A 19,800-nucleotide genomic window follows, 5' to 3' on the forward strand; every position below is an offset into this window, starting at 1 on the left:
TCATACAACAACATTTTACTTTAATTCCCAAGCACTTAAATACAAAGTCATCTTACAATTACCTTGCTGTAAAGTAGCAGAGTTTGAAGTTATTCCACACAAAAACACCAACATCATGATCATCATCTTGACTATTCTACTGCTTGGGACCCAAAAGTGCCAGGAGAAAAGTTCTATAGTGACCAGACGTTTCTGAGTGAACTGCATCATTCAGTGTCTTCTTATATTTCTTCAAATATTCAGCTTTTATATACTGCATATCAATCTCAGTCCTTGTTACTATCACCCTTATAAGTGCAGAATCATTAGTCCCCAAGCCTTTCATCGCCCTGTGCAGTGCCTGCATTAAAAGATAGAGTTTATAGTTCTTTATAGTTCAGACTATAGGGACTAACTCTGGACAAGAACAGAGGAATACCTTGGCAAAATACTTGGCTGGATTCTGAGCACATCGGATGATTGTCAAAAGGGCAAAACCAAAGTTCCCTGATGTTTCATTCTTCACTGCCTGATACATGTACAGTCCAGTTAAGCAGGAGAACAAGATTTTCAATCCAAAGAGGGAGAAGAGAAGATCTGGTAATTAAAGGATACCTTCTTGAGCGAGTGCCCATACATATCATGGTAATATGAACTTATAGCATTCAACTGTGCGGCACTTCTTTCACTGAATATTTGGACAAAAGTCTTCTCATCAGTTCCTAATTTCTTCTCCCCTGCCTTGTACAGAACCTTTGCATCTTTCTCGGCCATCTCTCTACTAACCTCAGGCCCTTCATGACGGGGAGTGCTTACAAAGGCAAGCAAGATCTGTAGAATCAAATGTTTACACAAAAGTAAGCCTCAGCAATAAAATTGAGAGACCACATTTGGAAAACAAGGACAAAGTGAAGAAACCTCACCTTTTTATGATCTCCAGATGTGTTCCTTTCAATGTCATGTTCAAGAAAAGCTCCAAACTTAGAATGGTATATCTGTTTTAAATATTGCAGCTGAGAGGGAGTTCTTGAACATATCACTTCAGTAACAGATTCAAGGCTTTTATTAACTGCAACTAGTGCCTGCCTAATGATTTCTGCATCACGCCCAGCAGGATCATGCATCCAAAGAAGAACTGCATCCTGAAAAACCAGAAAAATGATACAAATTAAGTACAATAATAAGATAACTAGTAAACACGAAGCTTACATCCATGATTGATTATAAACAACATGATTGATTCACTCACCTCTAACTTGCCACTAAGTTCAGAAGCTAAGCGTTTAAGAAGGTCCTCAGAATACATAGCTTTGTATTCATGTTGGATGTAGGCTCGTTGAGTAGCATCTCGATGAGCAAGTATATTGACAACAGCACTGGTATCACATCCAAATCCTGTGGGGGGAAAAGAAGAATTTTTAACATTAATGAGGTAAAAGATGGATCATGGATGAACAAGGGCCAGCACAAATTAAAAACCAGAAGAAATAGAAATATAGACATTTGTCTGGTTGTACTTATCAGCATACAATATGGAAAAAATCACGAATGTTATTTGCTGGCCAGCCGTGTGTCTAAATCACAGACTTCATTGTTAGTTGTCCCAAAGTATCTGACTTCGAAGAAATTCCCCCATGAAATTCAAACTGGTTTTGACTTTTGAGGCATTTACAACGACCAGTTCATGGTTCAACAAGTTCATTGGCATAACAGCCAGTTTGAAAAGACAAGGTACAAGGTGGCCAATTTAAACTCCCTTTTTTCTTCATAAGAAGCTCAGCGAATAACCCACAAAATTTCATGACAAACAGAAACTGAAACTCACCTGGGTATACTAAGTATGGTCATAAGACCAGCAAATTTAAACGTGAAGAAAACTAGAAGAGATCGAGACGGGGGGAAAAAGTACCCTTAAAAGCTCGGTAAAGCTGGATAGCATCATCTCTTGGGGAAGGAGGAACTGGGGGTACAGCCAGAGTAGACATCTTGCTCTCTGAATTTCAAATGTTTTTTCAGACTTTACTATCAAAAAGTCTTCTCAGTTCTCACAGATGCTTGCAAACGGAAGCAAAACTACTGGTTAACATATGGAGACTCGAACGAGGCAGGGCAATAAAAAGGAGTTTGGATAGAAGTGGTTATAGTTTGAGAAGTGATTTTACGGTATAAGAAACAAATATACAGAGGAGTTTATCTCGATTTGTGAAAAAATACTTTTAAAAAGTACTTCTCCTCGTTTCCAAACACTCCTAAAGAATTCTTTTTCCCATTGACCAGGAATCTGCCAAAAAAATGAGACTTCTATTAATCCATAACCAACGTTTTAATTAGTTTGCCGGAAAAAACAAAAAAAAGCATAAACCTGCAGCAAAAATTAATGATATGCTCATTTCATTCGCAATAGTTATGTTAGTGAGGACCACAATTCCGTAATTCAAAATACTACCTCCGGTCCTTAATATAAGACCCCGTTTGACTTTTAGTTTGGTCCTAATTATAAGACCCCAATCCATTTTATCTCCTATGTTTATGCATTTTTTCCCAAGATAGTCCTTCTAATAATTATAGTTCTAACCAACACACTTAATTAGCAAGGATATTTTAAGAATGACAACACTTATTTGTTACAAATAACTAATTTAACTTACTTCCTTAATCTCTTCAAATTAGTCAACTGGATCTTATAATTAGAACCGAAGGTAGTATATATAAAAAATCTTCAGATGGTGGGTGGTATTGGAGCAGACTTGAATGGGAAGCGCACTCGAAAGTCAATTTAAAATCCAAACATCCCATGGAGAGAGAGAGAGACACTTGAAATTGAAGGCACTTTATGCGTTTTGCACGACCAGGAAACATTTCAACAATAACCACTATAAAAAATTTATTTCAAAAATTAATTGGAAAAAATAAAAAGACAGAAATGCCCTAATAACTGGCGCCCCTGAATTTTGAAATGGACCAAATCATAGTTCGGTAGAAACAAAAGTCTTGCATGTCTCCCTCTCTTAAAACTCTCAAACGGGATATAACTATTGAATGAAATTGTCGCCGTCATCGTCGTCCGGATATAGAGAAAACTTGGAAAGACGACATTTTGATAAATGATAGTTGTTACAACAACAAAAAAAACAGAAAGAAGGAGAAGTAGAAAAAGAGACGAAACCCAAATACAAGAATAGAGTTTGGTGAAGGTAAGCCTCTTTATCTATTACAAATCTGCCATTTCTTCAATTGGGTTTATTTGGAAATAAAATAGGCGAACGAACCTTCTATTTGTGCCACCGAAATTTTTATTATTTTGTTAGTATATTGAGAGAAAATCGTTGATTATTTGGGTCTATTTTTGTAATGGCTGCTCTATTTTTTATCATTAAAATGCTCAGTTGTTCTTTTATGTTTATTTCTATTATAATATTTCTTTTTACTTTTGCAGGGCATTTCTATCTTTTTTTTTATCCAATTATTTTTAATTTTATCCCTCAGTCCTGTAATGAAATTTCAGATTGTTTTGGGGATTATTTGAAATAATTGGGTACATTGGTCCTTAACTAAAATATTCCCATACGAGTTACGGGCGCGGCTTCGTCAGGTCCCACCACCCTTCGGATCAATCACCAAATTCAAAATAGTACGAAACGGGAAAATGAGTACCTATTTTATAAGATTTTTTAAAGTTTTTTTACCATTTAATATAGTATTATCTATTTTATTTTTAATTTGATGTATTTTTTTTTTGATGAAGTAATTTGATGTATTTAACTTTTTTTTCATCCCAATATACTCTCTTACATTTATCTATTTATATATAGGGGTATATTTAAAAAAAACTGTATTTACTATATATTAATTGTTTTTAATTAATTTTAACTATTTTCTTAATTCACATAATTTAATTAAAAAAATATTATAATAAGAGACAGAGTAGTATTATCACACTTAATTTAAAAATTCACATATCAGGAAAGATATTTTTCTCGAAAATTGTTGTTTCATAAAATAAAAAATCAAAGTTTTTTGGCCAACAAAATATATATCAAAGTTTGATTAAAATAATACTGAAACTTACATTATTACTTGTACGGAAAACACACCATTCCACAGGATGAAAATGTCAGGAGCGATGGAGTGGGCTTCTCCCCGCTGCCCTTCCTTACTCAAAACACTGTAGTTGTGGGTGTAAAATGATGGGTCTTCAATTTTTTTTTATTTAAACTTTTTCAGATGTCATCCAATATCTGAAAACATTTTTTGTAGAATTTAATATTTTAAAATAATTTTTGATATACACAACACCATAAAATTTTTTTGAGAGTACTAGTGTTCTAAAATAATTTTTAGTACACTTAGTATTTTAAAATATTTTATAGTATATGTAACATCTGGAATTGAACTGGAGTGCACCAATAGTGAGAAGGCAGGGGGATGGCTATTGAGAAAAGTAGTTTAAAATACTAAATGTTACACATAAAATATTTTAGAGCAGTAGGCATAAAAATTATTTTAGAATATTAATGTTACTGAAAAAATATTCTAAAGTATGAAGTATATCAAAAATTATTTTAAAATGTTAGATGTTACTAAAAAAAATGTTTCAACATATTGAATGCTATTTAAAAAGGAGAAGAAGAAAAGACAAGAGGGTTGAAGACCCATCAGTTTACATCAAAACCCAGAGTGTTGTGAGTAGAGGGCAGCAGACACTAGGGAGCAGCGGACAGAAGCGTAGTCCGTGTTTCCCGCTTTGCTTTGCAACGTGTCGTTGTAAAAGATCTATAAATAATTTATGTTATTTATAAAGTATTTAGATAAAATTTAGAAAAGAGTTTGTAAAAAAAAAAATTTTTTGAGAATAGATTTTAAGAAAAAAATTATTCTAATAAAATGAGAGTGTTTAGATAGTTATTATCAGAAATATTTTTCATATTACAAATTACTAAAAAAAACATAAATTAATATAATAATTAAATAAAAGATAGTTTTTATAATATATTTTTATTTGAAGTAATAAATTTGTTAATAATACATAATAAATAATATATAAAAATATAATTAATAAATAATTAATATGTGTATATGTATTTATAAAATATAAGATTAAATTTTTTTTAGAAAAATAATTTTTTTTTCCAACAGAAAGATATTATTTTGCCTTAAAGATTCTAAACATGAAATCCTATAACATTTTTTCACAACTATTTTTTTAACAACATACTACTTCTGATATTTAATATAAGAGCTATTTTGATATTCAATTTGATTCGAAATATAAAATTTCAATTCATTTTGTTTCTCATATTTATCCATTTTTTCAAAACAGTCCTTGTAGCAGTTATATATGTTAAATATTTTATTAAATGGTACTTCTAGCTAATACACATACTTAGAAAGAGTATTTTAAGAAATACAACAACTATTTATTACAAATAACTAACTTAACTAATTATTTTAATCTATTCAAATTAGTCAGCTAATTTTTATATTAAGCACCAGATGTAGTATTACATGTAAAAAAAATAGACCACATTTTTAAAAAGCAACTTTTTTTGCTTTTGATGAAATCATGGTTTAGGTGAATCACGAGCCAAACCATAGTTTCATAAAAGTATGAGATGTTTGGTAACTTTTTGGGTCAAATCATGGTTTGGACTCCAAAAGTGATTTTGACAAGTTTGTCAAACACTCCTGAGTACAAAATAATTAAGAGTTAATCTAGTTAGTCTCAAATATTAAATATAGACAGTAGACATGCTATGCTATTTTTTTTTTCAAGGCATAAATATTATCTTATTAAAAGCAATTTTACTTGAAGTATTGTCAGGCAATAAACGCAGTTCACAATATTACGAGGAATTAATTTTTTTTATTAGACTAAATCCCATTGGTTGTTGCATTGGTGGTTTTTAATACAGGCATGGAATTTTGCAACATGAATCTGCTGGGCCATCGGCCTATATAAAATCAAAGTGGGCTTGCTTCTTTATTCCCCTCTTGACCCAAAGCAAAGCCTTTATCTTCTGTACGATTCATCGTATGGTGGGGAATATACGAGTTGATTGTGCTTTCCTTAACATCCCCACTTAAAATTAACTTTAATTGAGGATTATATGAGTAAACACTAACTGGGGATCAACACTTTTGAAGGGAAAAAAAATACAAGAGAGACAGGTTATTCATATTAACAAAATTAACAAAATTACAGTACTTACCTAAATTTCTGTATTAACAAAATTACTTCTTCTTGCAAAGTTTGATTGCTCTGTAAGATGTTTTTATGTTGGGCATTGCAAACTCATGTTTCCTGGAATTTATTTTTTGAAAAAATAAGGACGTCACTTTGTATACTATTCAAATTTTATGAACGAACCTATATGATTCAGTCCGCATCAAAATTCTTGCACCACAACCATGATCTTATTATTGTTGACATTTTTATTATTCAACAGTATTGAGTCAAAACTCCCCCCCCCCAAAAAAAAAAAAGCTTTTTGCCTTAAATCAAACAACTGATGTTTGAAAAGCCACATTGAACCTCAATAAACTAATTGATAACAAATTTCTAGCATATCTGTGCCTAATATTCAAACCCAAAACTACTCGATGTCGAAATATTTTATTTAAATGCAAATTAAATGGAAATACTTATGTCTGTTTTTTTGGTTGTTCTGTCAATGGCTTAAAACTAATGCAGTTACTTGTTTACAAACACACACACACACGCTTCTTGGTCCAAATATCTGTTTATATTATCCATTCACTAAATAATTAAAGGAATATTTTTCAGAAATCAAAACTCATTTTTTACAATACAGCCAAGTCAACTAATTTTAAAATTTTCATAAAAACTAAAGTATACATTTGATCCTTTAACTTTATATAAGATTTCAATTTGATCATTTAACTTTAAATAGTATACTTTTAGTCCTTTAACTCTAAAATTGTTAGTCTTACATGATATTTTTTACAATAATCATGATTGTTTTAAAAATTAAACTTAATATTATTAAGTTCAATAATATTTTATCAACATTCAAGAACCCAATATTATTATTTTTTTGTTAACGATTCTATGATTAGAGGACTAAAAGATTACTTTTTAAAGTTAAGGGATCAAAATAAAATCTTATGTAAAGTTAAAGGACTAAAAGTATATTTTAGTCTTTTTATAAATAAATTATTTATATAAAATTCTAGAGTGGACTTTACGTCTTCTTCCGGCCCAAAAATAACCATGGGCTGTGATATTTTATTCTCGCTTTCTTTTTGGATAAAAACAAGGGAAAATTTCATTTTATGACCACTATAGCTAATTAACATAAGTCAACTTTCAAAACATTTCAAAATTTTAGTCAATCTACTAAAATTTAAATAAAAAAATATAAAATAATACCCCTCTTTTTTTAAAAAAATAAATATTAATTGTTGTCAAAATTCTGGGCAGGGGATTTTTTTAAAAAAATAAAATGGCAAAAGGAGAGTTTGAACCTATGACTCGTTGGCACACCAAAAATAATATAACTATCAAGCCAACTAAGTCACTTAATCATATGATGCAATATATATATATATATCAAAATAGATGCAAGTGTCTAAGTATAAATAAGCATATGAAATTCAAAAATTTGCAACAAAAACTTGGCAATTTAAAAGTAACATGATAGAATTTACAACTCCAAATACACGTATCTAGGTGTAAATAAGTAAGTAAAATTTGAAAATTTATAACAAAAATTTAGTGATTTACAATCCAACTTCATTGGTTTACAAAAAACATAAAGGAATTCACAATCCCAAATGTAAGTATTTAAACGAGGACAAACAAGTGAATTCAGCGAGTTACAACAAACATTCAACAATTTACAATCCAAATTCAACGATCCACAAGAAATATAATTATTACAAAACTTATAAGAGAATTCATAATCTCAAATACAATTGTTCATATTTCTTGTAAATCGCTGAATTTTAGTCGTAAATTGCTGAATGTTTGCTACAAATAGTTGAATTTCACTTGTTTATTTACAACTGAACTCTTGCATTTGGGGTTATGAATTTCTTTATGTTTCTTATGAATAGTTAAATTTGAGTTATAAATTTTTGAATTTCACTTACTCGCTCACACTTATACACTTGTATTTGGGGTCGTGAATTTTATTATGTTACTTGTAAATGTCTGAGTTTTTATTGTAAATTACTGAATTTCACTTGTTTATTTACCCCTAAAGTCTTATATTTGGGGTTATGAATTCTCTTATGTCTCTTGTGGATTGTCAAATTTGGATTGTAAATGACTGAATTTTTGTTGTAACTCTTCGAATTTCACTTACCTATTCATACTTAAATACTTATATTTGGGGTTGTGAATTCCATTTATGTTTCTTGTGAATTGTCAAATTTTTGTTGTAAATAGCTGAATTTCTGCTGTAAATCTTCAAATTTCACTTGTTTATTTACACCTAAACAATTACATTCAAGGTTGTGAATTCCTTTATATTACTTGTAAATTACCAAATTTCACTTTATATTGTCAAATTTAACTTGTTCATTTATACTTGGAGACTTGCATTGGTTATGTTATGTATATTTTTCTTTGTGTTATATGACTAAGTGGCTTGATTGGCTTGGTGATCACATTATTTTTTGTCTGCTAAAGAGTCATGGGTTCAAACCTCCAGTCACAGGAACTCTAACTTCCGATGCCGGCTATGCAGAGTTTTGGCGATAATTAATATTTATGTTTAAAAAAGATAAAAAAGAGAGGTATTATTGTATTTTTACCCTTAAATTTTAATTGTATTTTGGTCTAATAGGGTTGATTGAAATTTTAAAATGTTTTGAGAGTTGATTGATATTAATTAGCTATAGTGATCCTAAAATGAAATTTTTCCTAAACATAAAATTACAGGTTAAACGGTTTCACTCTGTAAGAAGAATAACACAAGTTCGAATTTTAAAAAACATATTTATTAAAAAGGTTTTAATTTTTATGCTCTCAAGCTGATAGAGATTATTCTAAAGTTTAAAGTGATTTGATGATTAGAAAAATTACACCGAAATGTGTGGCCACAAAAGACATGTGGGAGAGAAATATCAGGGTCATATTGTAATATTTCAAAGTTCTGGGACATTTCTTTAATTTCACAATTGTTGAACACGTCGTCTCCACGTGTACCATCCTGAGGAAGACAGGGCACAGGCGTGGTAAAGTCCGTGGAACGGGAGTATAGAAAAAGTCACCTTCGATGTTATCTATTCGCCGCATATGTTAGACTCGACAAATCTCGCTCCTACACTTGTCTTTTTATTATTGGTTTCTTTGATTGCTATTCCACGTGTCATTTTCTTGGCCTCTTACTTGAAGTTTTAGTTTTTATCGGGGGTGGGGGAAAAAACAAAAGAGACCGATGCTTCTGGAATCCTTTTTTAATTTTTATTAATAAAAAAAATTCCCGATTAAACGCTTCTCGAATCTTTACGTCCTATCCTAAGTTGTTTGCTTGTTTCTTTTCGCAGACATATCATCATCAAATTTGAGAAGAAGTCTTTTTCCCGATAGCCCCACCAACAGAATTGGACTGAGAAAAAGAGGAATTGTGATCCTGTTAAATGTAACCGCAGTTTCTGGATGTCCAAAGAGTAAACAAGCTGTCCAAATCACAGTATCTCTTTTGAAGCTACGATTCCGTTTTCATCTTTGCTTTGTATAAATCCAGCCCACCCGAAAGCGTCATTAATTTGGTGTCGAATCCAATTCTACATAAGAAGGAATCATTCAGTTTTAGGTTCTTCTATATTTGGCAGGAGGCTCTCCAAACTATATTTGGGTTTGAATTTTCGGAGGCATATAGATAGAGACATTTAATACAGAGACCCACGACGGTTTTTATCTGTACAAGAAACGGACCTTTGTTAAATTCTCAAATTGAAACTCATCGACGTAGCAGAAGCAGGAGCAGGAGCATATAAGCAGGGAGGAGGAAGAAGAAGAAGCAGCTCTTGTTCGTTGAAAAAGGAAACAAGGGTTCGAAGCGATGACGACGGAGACTTTGGTTTTGAGGGGACAAGACGGATCGTCGTCGCTTTTTTTAACGTCCGGGGCAACTGGGCGCATAAACGCCTTGTTTTCTATGCGATTATTGAAGAGCCTGCTAATGCTGATAAACTCCGTCGTTTTGCTGCTGCTTTTACCTTTCCGTGGACCAAGGCGGGCCTCGCCAGTTGATAAACCGGGCAAGGACGAGAAACAAACCGATTATAACCGGAAGGGGGTGGTGGTGCGAGTTCCGACTGCTTTCGTGCCGTGGAAGAGTTATTTAAGCGGCGGCTGTAGCAGTAGTAGCGCGGCGGCGACGGTGAAGGCGGTGGATGAGGCTGTGGAGGCAAGGAGAGCGCTGGCTATACGGAGGGTTGTTGAGGATAGAGACCCGAATACGGTGAGAGAGTACTCCCTAATCGGTACGAAAAGGGGTGCTACCATTTTCACGCAATCTTGGACGCCAGTTTCGGTTAAAATCAGGTAGGCAACAGCTTGCATTCTCCAATATACCGAAAATTTACTTGCCGTGCTGGTTTCTGGAACGCATGTGGCAACATTGAGCTTAGTGGTCATAGTGTTGAGTTTGATTCTTGTTGTTAATCCTTTTTAATAATAACATCAGTATCTGCTGTTGCTGTGGTAATTCTCGCTTAGTTAAATCTCGAGTAGAAATTAAAACCTACCTGTTTTATGCACGCTACTGAGAGAATTGGGCGTGGTTCGTTGCATCTGGATTATGTTTGATACATAGAGAGAATATAGTTTGTCAACAAATGTCACCGCCTAATGTGAATAGCTGGTCATGATTGATGTCTTCGAAGGAATAATCCAGTCTGCATTAATTGCTACGGCTAGGATTTCTGGGTTAGAAAGTCATGCACCGCAAAATTTAAATTCCCCAATTAGGAGGTGGCATCTTATCTTCATGTCCTTTTCTGAAGCCATTTTTATTACTCGTGGCCCCCGCCTTTCCCTGTTGCACTTAGTACTATTTTAGGGCTTTGAATTATGTGGACATAATTAATGTTTCAGAGCGTCTACTGTTTAATTTTGTGAAGTTGGCTTATTATTATTATTCAAAAAAGGACTTTGAATCATGTGATATCCTGTTGGCCAAAAGCAAAATTTATGTATCATCCTACGGGGGAGAAAAAATTCAGATCAAACCATTCAAATTTTTGTCATGTCATAATATTATAGGTGTCTTAATTTTCTCTATCATTATGCTATGCGTTTTAGCTCTTACGCAAAGAATATGGGAGTGGTAAAACTGATTGTTCTTATTCCTTGCCCCTATAAGATTTGATTCCTAAAGTTGATCTCTTGATAACCACTTGAATGGTTACTAATTCACTGCGTTCTGGAGACACTTGATGCTTTTTAAAGATATTATGGTTGTGATCAATGGTATGCAAGATGTTTCATTTTGATTTTTCATCTTGCTTTTTTATATTTGTATTTCCCTTTTCTGGAACAAATAACATAATCTTAGTGTCTGCTGTGTGTGTTTATCCTTTTCTTATTGATACTTTCTTCAGGACTTCTGAATTTTATCATTCCAATTACGCTGCGCGGTGTTCACCCTTATTTTCTTTTCTTTGTGTAAATACAGCTTCATATTCTTTTTAATAGAATTCAGACTGATAATTTGTTGCGTCCTTTGTACAGGGGACTTATTTTTATTATGCATGGTCTTAATGAACACAGGTTTGCAGTTTATGCTTAATTCAAGTTGGCTACCCTTTCAATTCTTATATAATCCTTTATGCAATTCCGATTTCTGAAGCCAGTCCCATTCTCCTATAATAGTGGCAGGTACAATGACTTTGCAAAAAAGCTGAATGCTAATGGCTTCAAGGTTTATGGGATGGATTGGGTTGGTAAGTCAGAATAAATCGCTCCATCATAGTTTTCTTTCTCAGTATATTTGGAGTTATGCTTTACTAAATATTTTTAAAATTTGGCTTTTGGTAAAGAGATTTGACAGAAAGGTGGGCAGTCATGTCATGTTCCTCATATTTTCAAGCACTCCTCTTAGATTAAGATTTGATATTTAGTTAATAAATAGTACTTCATCAACTATTTATTTATGTAATTCTTTAACCTTTCTTGGTTAAATGGAGTAATGAATAATGAACTGTTCACCTATTCTTCCATTATCACTCCGAGCAAGAATTTATACTGTATGTTGACCTAAAATAGGAACGTTACTGTGATGAGGCTTCAAGCGTAGGGTCTATGGACGCAAAGCATGTGTAGATTTTAGAAATATCTTTAAGAGGCGATATGATTCCTTCAAATCTGTGCAGCATATTTTTAATGCTGTATTTTCACTCTTGCAGAATATGTTTATTCTTTTTTCCTCCTTTTCTCTTGTCAGTACTCCAACTAATACTATTCTCTTCACTGCAGGCCATGGTGGAAGTGATGGGCTGCATGCATATGTGCATTCTCTTGACGATGCTGTTTCTGACATGGTATGTGCTCCAATCTACAAGGATTTTGTAGAACCTTATTTAATTAGATGGTGCTTCTTTCGTTGTCATAAGCGGGTGGGAAGAACCGCAGAATTTTAAACATTATTTCTGTCCCCTTACAGCTAGTTGTTGTTCTAACTAAGATTTGTTTGTGTCTGACGTTACGCAGAAAGTTTTTCTTGAGAAGATTCTTATTGAAAATCCTGGGCTTCCTTGTTTTTGCTTTGGACACTCAACAGGTGCAGCCATTGTTCTTAAGGTATAGCTAGTACCACTATAAATTAAATTTCTTGCAATTATCAAGCTATTGAAGAAAAAGTTAAAAGAGTTTTTATGCTATCTGTACTGTAGGCATTGCTGGATCCTAAGGTCGAGGCATGTGTATCTGGTGCAGTAGTGACTTCACCTGCAGTTGGAGTCCAGGCTTCTCATCCAATAGTCTTGGTGAGCAATGCATATTCCTTTGTCTGCTTCCAGTTTATCTGACCACAATTGCCAGCATCTCATTTCACATTACAGTATATACAACATGGTATACTGGCATATGCATGCACTAATGAGAAGAATCAGGAACTCGTCTAATCTCTATATCTTTTTGTTGCAGGTTCTTGCCCCCGTAGTTTCATTGTTGCTGCCTAAATATCAATTTAATTCTGCCTATAAAAAGGGTTCAACTGTTTGTCGAGATCCAGATGCACTAGTATCTAAATATTCTGACCCACTAGTATGTACTGGATCCATTAGAGTCCGAACAGGCCACGAGATTATAAGAATCACGTCCTACTTGCAGCAAAATTTGAGAAATATCAAAGTTCCGTTCCTGGTTCTCCATGGCACTGCAGATACGGTCACTGATCCTGCTGCTTCTCAGAAGTTTTATGAAGAGGCTTCTTCATCTGACAAAACCATTCATTTATATGAAGGGTTGTTGCATGACCTCCTTTTTGAACCTGAACGTCATGCAGTCACACAGGAAATAATTCAGTGGCTGAATAATAGAGTTTGAAGTTAGGTGGTGTCTTCATGGAATTATTCACAGAGAGAACGTCTCTGGTTTTCCTTTCCATAGATTGCTGCAACTTGATTCCACTTGAAAGAGGGAAAAGAAAATTGCAGCCAAGTGATGCTGAGGCATTTTTTTTCCTGTGTGTAACTAGTGACAACCTTGTATAACTCCATATTTACTCCAGAAGTAGACAGGGAAATGTTGACTATTATTCTCAATTTGTCACCGTCCTGTTTTTATGTGAAGGTGATTAATGGGATGGACTATAAGGAGAATCAGTTGTTTAATTTTGCAAGTTAATTTCCTTAATTGTTATCTAGCAAGCTAACATGTGCTTTTCTAGCCTATCCCATGTGGAGGCACGCTTGAGAATCATAATCTAAAATTTTAATCGTGAATGTTGCGTGAAGGAGGGCGAGCAGATAAAGCTTGCAGTTCCTGCCTATGAGATTGCTTGTGCCATACGCTAATAGGCAAGTTGAACATTCAAGAAGAAACTCAACCCGAAAGTGGTTATAAGATGAAATTTGACAAATGAAACACGTGAATTGTAATGAATTAGAGTTTGATTTTGTGAAGTTATGTCTACGTGATGTAGTTATTTATTCAAATGATACTATTATATTTGTGATTTAGATTAGCCCCACTCCTTGGTCACATTCAACTAAAACTCTCACCGCAGAAAGCTCACTTTGAATCTAAGGTGAGCAAGAGACCACATAAGAAGGCCAAGTTTTGTAATCATTTTAACACGAGAATTGAGAATGGTTAGGAAAGATACCTGGCTTATATTTTGGTTTCTGATTTTGTATATACGGTCTTGTGCAACTATTATTCAAAACAAGTGTTCAGAAATAAGAAATGAAAATTTGTTTAATTAATTTACTTGAAAATTCCAACGGTGAGGGGCAGCAGTAGTTGATAGCAAATGAGAGCAAAAACAAAAAATAAGAACAAAGGATTCTTATCTTTTTATTCTTTAAAAAAAGGTAAATATATTCTAAGAACAAGTAAATAGAAAATACTTATCCAGACGAGTTTTCCCCTTAAAAACTGTTTTAAAAACAGGAATTAAAATAGGCGAACGATTTCTGACATTATTTTCTTGGGTCAAACGAATTTTTATGTTTAGTGCTCATCATGTCCTTATTTTAACAAGTTATTGTCAACCTAGTTTATCTTATGTGTCATATCTCCAATTATCTTACCCCACCCACATATAATTACATTTGATCAAACACGAGATAGATGCGTTGAACTGGGAAGTTTTATTAAATTAGAGGGTAACGAGATATGTACGTGTGAGGCTCGCTTGTTAGGTGGATAAGCTCACCCTTTTGCCACTTTCTTCATCTACCACTTCCGATTTTTAATATAACATCTTATTTGATTTTGATTTTGATTTTGGTTCTAAATATAAGATCTCAATTCACTTTGTCTCTCGTATTTATATATTTTTTTCCCAAGATAGTCTTCTAATAATGATAGTTTTAACCAATATACTTGATTAGTAAAGATATTTTAGGAAAGACAACACCTATTTATCACAAATAACTAACTTAATTTATTTTCTTAATATCTTCAAATTAGTCAACTAGTTCTTATAATTAGGACAGGAGGTAGTATTACTTAATATGCATGACAAAGAAGTAGGACATCTCTCAATTTAGGTCTCACATATTTGATTTCTTAGCTGCTTACTAGTTTGGAGTCAGAGGAGAATCACCACAGATACATACCGTAATTTGAAGTGCTCCTTCCGTTATAATGTCATCTGGTAGTACATTGGGAACAATAAGCAAGTAAGTAGAAGTATGGCAACAAGCCCTTAGCATATAAACCGGCACTAGGGGTCAGGTTCCTCAATGTCAAGTCCAGAACTAGTCCCACATGGGAAAAAGAAGCTGTGAGCAAAGGAATGAGATGGTATAAAAGCCAAGCAAACGCACAGAGCAAAGCATACCATTCTCGGCCTTTTGGCTAAGATCAAGTGTAGTATCTGTTCTTATCAGTTTAATATCTGATACGTGGGCCATCGGCTCACATGATATTAAATTAATTTTTTTAGGGGAAGGGCCCACCACAGTAGCTTGCTACTGGGGTCCTTGAGTGTCCCCCATGCGTTGCACTGCTGCACGGGCCTGGCGCACCCCAACAAATCGAGCCCTAAGTTTGTTGACCCAGTTAACGTTTAGGTCTGTTGGCTCGCTTCAATAACCTGCAATGGTGGGCATCTATTAGATGGCCCAAAAGTTAAGCTACTTTTATTGTTGTTTTTAAGACTGTTTGGCGAAGAAAATTTTGTATTTCGGACTGATGTGGAAGGTATTTAGTATTTACTGCGATATTTTGTACTGGCGAGAATAATTATTATTCCAGTTCTTTTCAGCTCATGTTTCTTCCGCATTCTTCTATCATTCTCAAATATTGTTTCTAATGTCTTCCTTTTTATCTTTCGCAAAAGTAAGAATATATATTATTATATATGAAATCGTGGGGATGCTTTTTTAAAATTTTTAATTAAATACAATAAACTGTTTCCTTTGCATGGAAGATTTTACAGTATATAGTAACTGTCTTTGTATTCAGATATTCAAATATTATTAGATGATACATACCAAATAGGGAGAACCTCGTCTAAAGCCCCAAAAAGAAACATGATGGCATGTAAGGCCCAGAGTGAAAATATAGCTGAAGACGGAGCTCGCGGAACATGGAACTTTCAAACACTTGAAAAAAAAATACAGAAGAGAAGACTATATTGGGTGTGATCAAACTCATACCAGTATTTAAAAAAAGAGGAGGCGTGACCCTGCCCCCAGCATAGTTAGCAATAAAATCCATCAAACGATTTCCTATGAATGAGATGTTAGAGCAAACAGGTGGTAGGCTAACTACGAAGAGGGTAATGCAGGTGGTGATTGAATTTCATGGCTTGGAAAGGGAATGAATCGAACCAAATATGAAAAAGTAAAGGTAGAATAAGACGCTACACTTAAACTGTCTGTGTGTGTGTGTGTTTGTTTTTTTTGGTTTTCTAAAATATGTAATTTTACGAATTTACTCCTCCTTTGCCTTCCCACCAAACAACCCATGGAATGAGAAGAGGTCTTCATTTCCACAATCTTCCTCTCCCTTTTCCATCCACAAATGGTCTACCAATCATGACCTTATCCATAAATGAAGCCTCCAGAAGAACAAAGCATTGGCCATTTCCATTGCATAAAAGATTTTCTGAGGGGATGCTCCTGAGTGTTGTATGTCCTTATTCATTTCAGATATCATTATAGCTCAGCAGGTTAACATCTCACTAAAGGGGTGTTTGGCAACCCTCAAAAGTGCTTCTCCGCAAAACGAGACAAACTCCTCCACATATTTACTTCGTAAACCGTAAAAGTACTTTTGAAACCATGGTTTGGTTTCCATCCAAACACTCCTTTACTTTACCAACAGTCCTTGCAAGAGCAGCTTCCACCAATGAAATGATGAAACCTATTCGAATCTCTAAGTATGATCGCCCGTTCAATCATCAAGGATGCAGATTTCATGAAAGTATGGCAGTCATCACAAACACGTATGTTCTTTATGATCCTAATGGGAGCAACACCATGGGGCTTCCTCATTAATGCAAATGCAAGAGCTATTTTCTCACTATGGTAGGAGATGGATCTGACCTTCTCTTCCTCCCCTACATCATGCAGAACAATCTTTGTATCTGGATTATACCCAAATTCCTGCAATTTTGTGATCAAGCGGGTCAGTTCACAATAGATTTTTTCGACTTCCGGGTGAGCACGGTCTTCAGAAACAAATCTGTGAACTTCATTTTCAATCTCAATCCAACTGTAAGCCGCAAACTTCTTTGCATTATTTCTCTTCATTAAAGATCTTATGGCAGCTACGTCATTCCATCTCCCACAAGCAGCATACATGTTGGAGATCAAGATATAAGGTGCCGCATTAAGTGGATCCCATTCAATGAGATTCCTAGCAGCCAACTCTGCATGTTTTATGTCACACTTCGCAGTACAAAGTGATAGCAAAGTGGACCAAATTAAGTAATCTGGTTTATGAGGCATAGTTTTTATCAAATCCACTGCTTTACTGATATAACCTGACCGACCAAGGAGAGTAATCATACATGCATAGTGATCCAAAGTGGGTGTCATGCCATGTGCGATAATAGAATCAAAATACCTCTGCCCTTGTTCTACCATATCTGCATTGATACAAGCAGATAAGACACCCACAAAAGTAATATTATCAGGTTTTAACTTCTCCTCCAACATCCTTTCATACAGGGCTACAGCCTCTAAGCCCTGTCCATTTCGTGCATAACCCCTAATCATAGCATTCCAAGTAACAACACTCCGACGAGGCATAGCTTCAAAAATGACCCAAGCATCAGAAGTTACTCCACATTTGCAATACATATCTACTAGAGCACTTGACACAAGCATGTTATCATCAACACCCATAAGAATGGCTTTTCCGTGAACAACCTGACCATGGTACAATGAAGCTAGTTTCGCACAAGAGCTTACCACACTTGAGATGGTGAAACTGTCAGGTCGAACATTTTCATGTAGCATATGACAGAATAACATCAAAGCATCCTCTTCTCTCCCATTTTGTGCATAACCAACTATCATTGTGGTCCAACAAATCTCATCCCTTTTTGTTATTTTGCCAAATATTTTCTTTGCATCATCTACACATCCGCACTGAAAGTAAGCATTGAGGACATTTGAAACTGTAACTTGATCGGGTTTAAAGCCTGATAACTGCATCTTACCAAACAAATGAATGCACTCATCAGGATTCCCTTTTTTCACATATACAGAGATCATCAGATTCCATGAAACAACATTTTTATCAACCATTTTATCAAATAACCACCTTGCCCTACCTACGTCTCCACAATTGGCATACATATCAATCATAGAATTGCATACATAAACATTTTGCATCGAATTACCAACAATAGCTCTCCCATGAATCTGTCTCCCATGCCTGAAATCCAATAAATGAGAACATGCCTGCAATGCACTGACATAGGTGTGCTCTGTGGGTTCTGCCCTTTCTTCCTTCATCTGTGCCAGAGCCCTCAAAGCTTTTTCTGAAAGCCCATTGTTAGTAAGACTTGCTATTATGGTGTTATATGAAACAGAATCACGATAAGGCATTCGATCAAAAAGTGCACACAAATCCTCTGCCAACCCCAACTTTGCATAGGCTGAAAGCATTGCATTCCAAGAATAAATATCTTTCTTGACCATTTTATCAAACAGGTTTTGAGCATCTGAAAGCTTTCCAAATTTCGCATATAGATGGAGGAGTTGATTATGGACAAAGGCATCTATGGGTTGAAAAAGGTAACGCTCCATGTGAGCTTGTAATCTCTTGGCTTGATTGATGTCATTCGATCGAACACAATCAATCACAATTCGTGTATATGCCTCAGAAGTGGCACAGCCACAGGAGTACAAAAAATCTACAGCTTGGCGAAGCTTTTGCTTGACCATCATATCTGGTTTCCGGTCAGCTAACCTTCAAACCGCAGACAGCTTGGATCAAAATAGACTTTGATGTTGCCTTCAACACAAGCATCTGCTCTAAAAAAAAAGTTTCTCATTCAGCTCTCGGTCTGAAAATGGTCATGTATTTAGCCAAACAACATAAATGGTCGGAGGTGAACATGAAGTTGAAGGCTCTTCGTTTTCGTTGAGCATCGCATCAGCATGTTGTTCTGTCTGAAATTCCGACTTTAACCACTCAAGCATGATTTCTGGAAGTTATGTTTCGCAACAAAGTAACAGGGATACGAAAAAATTGTGGTAATAAATGCAGATAAGTAATCGAGTCTTCAGAATAGAATCCCTGAACTAGAGGTAACAAATGCAGATAAGTAAAGAGAGATAGGATAAGGGAACATCGAAGGGGGAAAACAATTGCAGAAAAATGTGGGGAAATTGAAAAATTGAATAAGAATAAAGAAAATAAAATAAAAATTACATAGATAGATGTAAGCAAGTCCAAAAATGCGAGTGAAGGTACGCGAAACCAGAGACCGGCCGCCGGTCACCTTGAGAGAAGGAGAGGGAGACGATGACGGCGCGAAGGAACGGAGTGTGGGCTGAGGCGGCGTCATTTCGAAAACAGGCCTGATCATTCTTTAGATTGGGCCTTCTATTTTTTCTCTCTTCTCATTAACATGGATCTGCCCATCAGAATGTGGGCTAAACTTGGTGAATAATGGATCTATTGGGCTACTTTTCATGGGTCATATGCCCTAAGTTGTT

At 34.6% G+C, this 19,800-nt stretch overlaps 2 protein-coding genes, 1 non-coding gene and 1 pseudogene across 3 annotated transcripts; 2 read left to right on the forward strand and 2 right to left on the reverse strand.

The window, feature by feature from the left end:
* On the reverse strand, window positions 1–14,262 carry LOC114760417 (annexin D5-like; annotated as a pseudogene).
* On the forward strand, window positions 9,546–13,709 carry LOC114760414 (monoacylglycerol lipase-like). The gene is made up of 7 exons (XM_028949670.1): window positions 9,546–10,495; window positions 11,684–11,722; window positions 11,825–11,895; window positions 12,428–12,492; window positions 12,662–12,751; window positions 12,844–12,936; window positions 13,097–13,709. Exons 1-7 carry the CDS (start codon window positions 10,011–10,013, stop codon window positions 13,496–13,498), a joined length of 1,245 nt encoding a protein of 414 aa, XP_028805503.1. The 5' UTR covers window positions 9,546–10,010; the 3' UTR covers window positions 13,499–13,709.
* Window positions 14,263–15,457: 1,195 nt separating the features above from the next.
* LOC114760421 (U2 spliceosomal RNA) lies at window positions 15,458–15,653 on the forward strand. Its single transcript, XR_003742051.1, has one exon. It is a non-coding gene; the product is annotated as a U2 spliceosomal RNA (small nuclear RNA).
* A 1,288-nt stretch (window positions 15,654–16,941) lies between these two features.
* LOC114760419 (pentatricopeptide repeat-containing protein At3g62890-like) lies at window positions 16,942–19,339 on the reverse strand. Its single transcript, XM_028949675.1, has one exon. The coding sequence runs from the start codon at window positions 19,024–19,026 to the stop codon at window positions 16,942–16,944; it is 2,085 nt and encodes a 694-aa protein (XP_028805508.1). The 5' UTR covers window positions 19,027–19,339.
* Between the last annotated feature and the right edge of the window lie 461 nt (window positions 19,340–19,800).

Source organism: Neltuma alba, unplaced genomic scaffold, assembly GCF_004799145.2.
Source record: "Neltuma alba isolate B1F8T4 unplaced genomic scaffold, ASM479914v2 tig00010976_pilon, whole genome shotgun sequence".
In the NCBI taxonomy this organism is placed as follows: Eukaryota; Viridiplantae; Streptophyta; class Magnoliopsida; order Fabales; family Fabaceae; genus Neltuma; species Neltuma alba.